General features: G+C 43.0%; 1 protein-coding gene across 1 annotated transcript in view; it reads right to left on the bottom strand.

The window, feature by feature from the left end:
* MYO3B (myosin IIIB) overlaps positions 1–9,022 on the bottom strand; it is a 427,435-nt gene extending 418,413 nt beyond the window's left edge. Inside the window, 3 exon segments of the mRNA XM_052652976.1 lie at positions 6,799–6,933; positions 7,885–8,068; positions 8,967–9,022. Coding sequence (XP_052508936.1) covers positions 6,799–6,933; positions 7,885–8,068; positions 8,967–9,022 — 375 coding nt within the window.
* Between the last annotated feature and the right edge of the window lie 217 nt (positions 9,023–9,239).

Below are 9,239 nucleotides of genomic sequence, written 5' to 3' on the forward strand. Positions count from 1 at the left end.
TTTCCTCTAGGCAGGCTGGGGGCTCAAGAACAATGTTAGGTTTAGCTGTTGAAGAGAAAGTGACCTCTTGGTTCTCAGTCGTTTGTGACTGTCCAGTTTGCATTACTCAATCATGAACACTGTCCCTGCACTCAAAGAGCTCAACACCAGAAATGGACACGTGAGTAATAAGAGTGGCAGGTGGAAGTGGAGTATGCCCAGGGGTATGGTGGCACTGAAGAGGGAAGGGTGACTTCTGCCATGCCAGGGTGGAGAGGGAACAGTCTGGAACTCTTCCCGGAGGATGTAACACATACAATGATTCTGAAGGACAAAAGAGCTTATGGCAGGTGAACAAGAAGAGCGTCCTTGGAAAAGGGACATCATGTGCAAGGAAGGGAGCACAAAAGAATGAGGTGGGTGGGAGTGTTTCTATTTGCCGGTCCATCTACGTGCGTGTGTGTGTGTCTCTGTCTGTGTGTCTGAATTCTACATACTCTGCCACTGTTGGGACAAAGGGACAGAATCTAGCACAGAGAGATGGAGAAGTAGAAAGGGGGACAGGGAATGCAGGCGTGCCCTGCCAAAGTGTGTGGACTTTATGCATATGTATTATGATACTATAATATACCATTGGATAGGAGTGGTAAGCTAGCAACAGGTTTTAGACAGGAGGTCTGTTCAGATTTCTAGAAAGACCTTGGTAGCAGACTGGAGGGTGGACAGAACAGGAAGACACAGGCAGCTGGACACTTGTCAGGAGATATTGAAGCAATCAAGAGAGGCAAGGTCAATAAGTCAAGAGTCCTGAGGACAAAGAATCAGGGACAGATTTGAGTGGGTGTTGGGGGGTGGTGCTTTTATAAGATAGCATCAACAGGAATTTTTGACCATTTGGATAGAGAAAGTTAAGAAGAGACAGAGTCTAGGGATCTTGTGAGAATATCAATGAAGTTCTTTGATCCCCTAAAGCCAAAGCAGTAATCGACATGCAAAGCATTGCCACACCTTCATCAGAACCACTTCTCGGTCTGGCTTCCGTCTCAGGAAGGCACATGCTTTATTGAATTGCAAGTGCACTATTAAAATTCTACCCAGAGAACATTTAAGTTAAATACTGGGTGATGATCCAAGCTAACTCAACCCTGGAATTTTCCCCTGAAACCTCATTTTAGTCTCTCTCCTGCCCTACTTTCAATCTGGCCATTTCTGCAACAAGAGCCTGTCTGGTAGCATTTTAGATGGGTAGCCAACTTACAAACTTTCTTCATAGCTCTAGAACCTACGGATGGATTAAAAGCAGCCATTTTGTCAGCAGGATCAAAACTCAGCTGTGGATTTAAGAACAACAATAGAATCTGACTCAGTTGGTGCTTTTTGTTCACTAAATGTCAGAGTTTAAGAGCTGTCTGATTTCTTGTGCCTCAAAGAAACATGTAATTAAACTGCTCAGGGTACCTTTAGGGGAAGCAGTCCTGTGAAGTTGATAAGCCCACTAGCAAGGTTTTAAAGGGCAGCCTGTGGGTTACAGGGAGAAGATTTAGGCTACTTGGATATAAAAAAGGAAAGCGGGTACACACTGACAATTGTCTAATCAGAGTAAATATTCAGTGAAATGGACTGAACACTTTAAAAGCATGACAAGGGAACGATATTTAAATGCATCAAATAATATAAACCTCTTAAAGCTGTAAGGAGGCAGCCAAGCTTCCTACCTCACCCACCCCTGAGGGTTGGCACCTGCAGCCTTTTATTCCCACCCACGCTGCCAGCCATCAGGCTCAAATACAGAGGTAGGTCTGCATCCCTGCATTCCTCCCTACACCCTCAGCATTCAGGAAGTGTGGCAGCTGGATGCATCTTGAATTTAATGAGCGTTTTGCTCCAAACCAAGAAAAACAGAAAAATCATTTACATTCCACGTCTATTTTCCAAAACATTGTTGAATATTGATTCAATCACAGTATGTGCATTTGCTAAGATGGTCGTAATTTCAAGTAATAAAATGTTCCTTGCTCCATAAGCCATCAACTTGCCTCCACATTATTAAAGAGTGACCCATGCAACACAATCACCAGGCCTTTATTCTAGTTGAAACTCTAACCTTCAAGTAGCTCCTGTACTGGCAAGCTGATTTGCCCTAAGAGGACAGAATTAGGAGGAATTTCTTTTCAGTGCTCTTTTGTTCAGTGGACTTGATCTTTCAAGGGTGTTAGGTTCTACAGAGGGCATAAAGCAAAAGGCAAGGATTATCAAAAGTACTCTTGAAGATGCCTTAGAGAGTACCATGTCAGACAATGTCCACCTCTCAGGAAGGCCAAGCAACATAGTTTTCCTCCACAGCATTGGGAGACATGTGTTTATTTTACTGATACAAAGTCAAGTCACTGTCTTGCCCCTAGAAGAATGAAAACGATGTCACTTGAAACCGTGGAGTTCCAGTCAGGGTGGGCTGGGAGGAAGATGCTCATACTATGAGGGGCAGGAGGGCCCCAAGACCCCCACCTCCTGTTTCAGCCTCTCTCCAGAGCACGTTGTAGATCCAGTGAGTAGGCAGAATCACTCCAACACTTCAGCTTCTTAGGGCCTCTTGTTTTTGCTGAATAAAGACAGCACATGAATATAGGGTGCAACTCAGCTGCATTTCAAAGTTCTTACCTTCTCCACTCCCAAATGTTCTGTACTTTCCTTCTGACCCCCAGGCACTCCAGTGACTCTCATTCTAGGATCCAGCCAGAAACTGTCCTTGGAGTCAGAGTTCTGTGCTCCAGGGCTTCCTAACCATCTCTGGCCAATCAAAACATGGTTCAGACCATCAGAGTTCCACTATGACCCTGACTTGTTAACATGATAATCTTGACTCATGCCACAATATCAATGGGTGAAAATGCTTTAAGGTGTTAACTTGCAATGATAGTGGGGCTTAGACTGGACTTTCTAGGGCCTTACATAAATAAATGCAAAATCTGAACAGAGGTATGACTTCCCCCTACTTTGGTTTAGATACTGAACTTACACATAGATCTTTGAGAGGAAAAACAGGTTAAAAATAATTCTTTCATTTGGTTTTAAAATATAAGGAGTATTTTTTTAGTTTACATTGTCACTAGCACTCTAAATGCTCAACTATTTCTTTTAAGTTGAACATATTATTTGAGCAGAAATAGTATTTACCAGTGGAAAGTTTTACACCAAAGGAAAACAAAAAAATATATATTTCATGTCTTAGCAAATACTAGGCATTTTGTCTGAATATGGAGCTTTTCTTAAAGGTCTAATTTCTTATTATATTTCATTTAGGTGAGAGATAATAAAACTTGTAGATTTTCTGAATTTAACATTAACTAGGATAAAACTTATTCACAAATTATCCAAAAGATTATTATGTATGTTTTTGTCTCCATATCTTTCTCCTCTAGTAGTTGTCTGTCACTGAGGAAAGCTTTGGTTTGCTTTCTGGTAACAATTAGTAATTAATTTCAGAAATGACATTTTCATTTGCTTTTGTTTTCAGAGTTGTGGTGATTTAGGAGGGTTATTAATAACATTTTTCTGTCCTCAAGAATTGCTCTGTGGAATAGCTTCTCACGGTTCCTTTCATCATATTCAGCAAGGAAACAGCAAAGGCAATATAAATTTAATCTCAATATACAGGATGAAGGGAGCAATATTAAACAGATCATAATTTTATTGTGCAAGTTTCCTAAAGCACTCATTAAAAAGCTATTGGCGGTGCAACATGGTCAAGGTACTGTGTGGACTGTCATTATCTTCCAGCAGAGTGTGTGTGTGTGTTTGTGTATGTGTGTGTGTAATCAGGAACTGCTGCTATTTCAACCAGAGATCCAAAGTCTATTTCCCGGACCTGACAGACAGCATCATGGGCAGCAGCGACACAGAATGGGAGAGAAGCGAAGTGCGGTCCTTCACTAGTTCTGCCATATAACTGGTTATGGGACAGTAGGCATGCCACTCCTTCTCTGGGTCTCTTTTCCACAACTGAACGCTAGGAGAGTGACCTGAAGGAAGGCTGAGGTCCCTGCCAGCTCTAGGAGTTCAGGAATCTGAGTCTATAAGCATACTGGAGGCACTGGACACAGCTAACCCAGGAACCTGGCATGGTTGGCCTATTCCTAAACAGAAAAGACTGAGGATATCTGGTTCCCCGTGCCATCAGCTTTGGCATGGACCAACGCAACCTGCAAAAGGTATAATATCTGCCTACTGTATTGCTGAGGCATGAATAATTCAGTGTGCCAGGGCAACCTCATTATCTGTGCTTAGTCACCCAGAAAAAGCAAGAGACAGTCCGCGGGGGAGTATTTGCACAAGGATCAGTTCACAGTTCTGAGCTCCTTCTCATCTTTCAAGACCAGGTGCGGCCCTTTCCGGCTGCCTTGGCTGTGCCTTAGGGGCTAACATTCAGTCACTCCTCATGGGGAAGAGCACTTGTCCTCCAGGTGGTGGCAGGTCTGAGCAGCCTACCTTCCCACCTGGTCAAATGGAGGGAGGGACAGCCCCTTTTCAAGCTCTGGAAAACCCCTGGAAGGTCCAGTTTTCTATATCTGAATGCAAAGTCTTTTTAAGTCGGGGTAAAATGAAAGGAAACTAGGACTTTTTGGTCACAGGAAATGGCAACCCACTCCAGTGTTCTGTTCATCTGTTGTATTCAGGTGGGATAATCTGCAAGGAACATTTCTGTCACACTAGTTGCACTCTTCAGAATATAAAGATGTGAGGGATTTTGGTTTTTAGAAATCATCTTTGTCTGTTTAGTTGACTGGTTACATCACATAGTATGTTATAGTATCATCTTTTGGATTTTATTATCCCCCACTCCTTCCCTGGGAATATTACAGATTCTCTTGCCTGGAGAATCCCCGGGCCAGGGAGCCTGGTGGGCTGCCGTCTATGGGGCCGCACAGAGTCGGACATGACTGAAGCGACTTAGCAGCAGTAGCAGCAGTACTTATATTATTAAATGATAATCAGGTTTAAAACACTGAGGTCTTACAGAGTTTAAGAATATAATCCTAGAGACACTGCTGCTGCTGTTGCTAAGTCGCTTCAGTCGTGTCTGACCCTGTGTGACCCCATAGACGGCAGCCCACCAGGCTCCCCTGTCCCTGGGATTCTCCAGGCAAGAACACTGGAGTGGGTTGCCATTTCCTTCTCCAACGCATGAAAGTGAAAAGTGAAAGTGAAGTCGCTCAGTCATGTCCAACTCTTAGCGACCCCATGAACTACAGCCTACCAGACTCTTCCATCCATGGGAATTTCCAGGCAAGAGTACTAGAAATTATTATTTCAGAGACCCTAGAAATATTACTTTCCATATTGCGTGAGAATAAGCATTTAAAAATTAATGTCATTAATATTCTAGAGCTCTGTAAGCAGGGTAAATCTGTAATATTCCCAGGGAAGGAGTGGGGGATAATAAAATCCAAAAGATGATACTATAAGAACATACTGTGTGATGTAACCAGTCAACTAAACAGACAAAGATGATTTCTAAAAACCAAAATCCCTTACATCTTTATATTCTGAAGAGTGCAACTAGTGTGACAGAAATGTTCCTTGCAGATTATCCCATCTGAATACAACAGATGAATTTCTCATACATGGTTGCTATGGCATCCAATATATATTGTCTCATGACCAGGCCCTCCTAGAGCCAGATGGGAGGTTTTCGACAAAAGAACCCAGACAGTGAATCCAGGACTGACCTCCCCTTTGTTGCTTCTCTCTTAAAGCTTTCACACATGTCCCCATGCTCATGGATCACACATGTGACCTCAGGCACGGAGGCTGGTTCAGAGGGGTGGAGTCTAGGACAGATGAGGGTGGGCCTCGTGAGCATGAGGGAATACAACAGGCCTGTCCTAATATACTGATTTCACATGCTGTCACTGTGTTGTTGCCATGTTAGTCCCATGGAGGAACTGTATTTGTAGGGAATGGACTCTTTTGCACCCAGTTACACACATTCATTTCCATTAACAAGGGAGAGAGAAGGGCAAGACTATAGTGGATACAGTGATGCTGGCTTCAGACTGTCTCTTCAAAGCAGATGTGGCCAGGAATATCAGATGCTCCCTGCTCCCAAGTATCAGAGGCACCTCTCACCAGGAATTGTGCCTAGCTACAGGGAACCTCCTCCCCCAAAGCCACATGCCCGCCCAGGGTGCCATGCACCCAGTGATTGGTTAATGCAAAGATAAAATACAGGACGACCCTACAAGAGCATCCCAGGTCTTCTTCTCCCTGAGGATGGGCTGAGGCCTCTGTTGCAACTACACTGATGTTTCCTGTCTCCCTTGTCCAATCCCACCTTTCGTCCAGGTCTAGCCCCAAGAAGAGGAACTCTCCAATAACCTTCCATAAACAACTGTCAGAGTTTATTTTCAGAAAACCCAACCTGAGATGAGGATTAATGACCATGAATGGGCTGACTCAAATGTGGTGAGCAAGTAAACCTTGGGTTAACAACTTTTGAAAATGAGCTGCAATCCTTTGGAACACGTTTTCTGTGAAATTTTCCCAGCCTGAAGTAGAAAATAACCTTTTCCAACTGTATTTTTATATCCATTGTATTAGGAAAAAAAGATTATTAAAACCTCAGAAGCAGAGAAACATGCACATTTTCAGCACACAGCCTACCTGTAAAACGTAGAGAATACCACATCTGGTAAGGTACCTGTGATATGCAGGAGAGATCATTTCCCCTAAATGTGCATCTTATAGTATTTAGGCAATAACGTGTCTGCTCACCCTTGGTGAGCTGTCTGAATCGATGGTCACCCAACAGGAGCCTCTTACCTCCAGGACCAGCCACAGCTGTCCTCCCACACAGTGATCCGCTTTGTAAAACATTCCATAAAACTTTACAACATTGGGATGATTCGGGAGAAACTGCAAAATGTTGTATTCTGCCTCAATCTCTTCATCCATATCCTATATAGGGTAAAAAAAAAAATGCATGCTGAATTCAGTATAATGTGTGAGGTAAGGTACAGGACTGATACCATGATCAGGTAACCCCTTAACAAAGCATATTTAGTCTGCATTTTTTATGTCATCATTACCATATCTTGAAAACACCTAACAATGAACATGTAGATACCAACTAAAGCCTTCCAATTGTTATATCAGTAAAATGTCTTCATTATATATCTTTAAGAATAATATCATAAATATCCTTTTAAAATTTAAAAATGTCTGACTTTTCAAAGCAGTTAAAGAGAAGTAGTGCAAAGGGATCCAACCAACACTTATAACCTCACTGTGCTAAACAGTGGACAGCATTGTAAGCTCAGTGTTCAGTGCTCTGATGGATGCCAGGCTAAGATGACTGAACACCACACATCTGGGCCACTTTGTAACTTACAGAGAGACCAGACTCTGTGTAAACCCAAAGCATCACTCTTTACAAGAGAATAACTGTCGAAGAGCCCTGGGGACTAAAACCAAAACAATAGTAAAATGGACAAAAGAAAATCATTTAGAAAATCATCAAAGGAACTTTTGACTCCAAATGAAGTCCCTTCATTCAGATGGGCCAGACTTCCCTGGTGGCTCAGACAGTAAAGTGTCTGCCTACAGTGTGGGAGACCCAAGTTCAATCCCTGGGTTGGGAAGATCCCCTGGAAAAGGAAATGGCAACCCATTCCAGTATTCTTGCCTGGGAAATCCCATGGACAGAGAATCCTGGTAGGCTACAGTCCATGGGGTCACAAAGAGTCAGACGCGACTTCACTTCACTTCACTTCATTCAGATGGGCCAGGGAGTCATAACTCATTTTGGGATATCATGTCAGGTTTCAGTATCTCTAGAAAATCACCCCCAGAATCAAGAAAAAAGTTGAAAACTCAGTGTGCATGAAACCCTATATTGTAGTTACTTACACTGATTGGATCTAGAATTTTTACTGCGGCCAGGCTCCCATCTCTCTTATTAGTCACCTTGTAGACCTTGCCATAGGTGCCTTTACCTATGGTCTCTATAATTTCCCAGGTATCTGTGGGATCTGGAAGCGATTCAAGTCCAAGCATCGTGGCGTTGTAATGAAACAATCCATACAGATGTCTCCTGGTGGGAGGAAAAGCTTGTTATGAGCAACAGATCGCAGGATTAGTGTCAATGGGCTTTTGAAACAAGAATATTTTTATTTCTTAACCAGCACCCTTGTGGTACTTTCCTTTTTAAACAGTCCCCTTGTACTTTAAGTAGATTTTTTAAAAAGAGATTTGAAGCCTCTTTAAGAAATGGGAGTAGAAGATACAGGGTGGGCTGCATGGCTCTGGAACATCTTTAAAAACACAATTCTAAAAGGGGAGATTATATCCAGACAGAAGGAGGGAGGAAAAGGGCCAAAAAGGATGTCCAGTCATGACCAGACAATCTCATTCTAGGTTGCTAGTAGTGGCTGCTGATGCCAGGAAAAAATCTGAAAGTCTCAGGTCTGAGATCTTTACAGCCAAATTATGTAACCTTGACCAGGTCTCTCCGATGGTCACTAGAAACTAGCATCCAGCCTCTGTGTGCAAAGTCTGGGCTGTTAGGAAGGAGGATCTGGTGCCTCTACAAACCCCTCTGTCCCTGTCCTTTCAGAAAGCTTATGTTAAATCTTCCAGGACTCCCTTGAGTCTCGAAAGGCTGGTTCAAGAGTTAATGATTAGGAAATGTGAAGATATAGAAACAAAGAATAGCTATTGGGCCAAGAAACTGGTAACAACTTAGACTATAAATCTACCACATAGCAGAAACACTTAACTCCCAGTTTGCTTAAAGATATGGATAAAAGCCTGACACACATTTCTGAATTGTTTCTACAGGAAGAAGACTGCAAACAGATGAAAACTGCTGACCACAAGAACAGAGATTCTAGACTGGTTGAAACTAGAAAGCTGATGATGCTTGCAACTTCACCTTGATGCCAACCAATCTGAGATGCTCATGTACAAGTTGATCACACACCCTCCCTCACACCGCCTTTAAAAGTCCTTCCCCAAAACCATCAGGGAGTTCAGGTCTTTGGGGCATCGGCTGTCTATTCTCTTTGCTTGATGCCCTGCAGAAAACATCGAACTTTCTTTCACCACACCCCGCTGTCGGCGGATTGGCTTTGGTGTGAGAGGTTAAGAGAACCTAAACTGGGTCTGGTAATAGCATCAGTCAGTGCACAGTACCCATTGTCATCCAGGTCTTAGGTCCTGCAAGGATTAGCCAAGCCCAGACCCTGTCCACATAGCAACAGCCT

Source organism: Budorcas taxicolor, chromosome 2 (genome assembly GCF_023091745.1).
Source record: "Budorcas taxicolor isolate Tak-1 chromosome 2, Takin1.1, whole genome shotgun sequence".
Taxonomy (NCBI): domain Eukaryota; kingdom Metazoa; phylum Chordata; class Mammalia; order Artiodactyla; family Bovidae; genus Budorcas; species Budorcas taxicolor.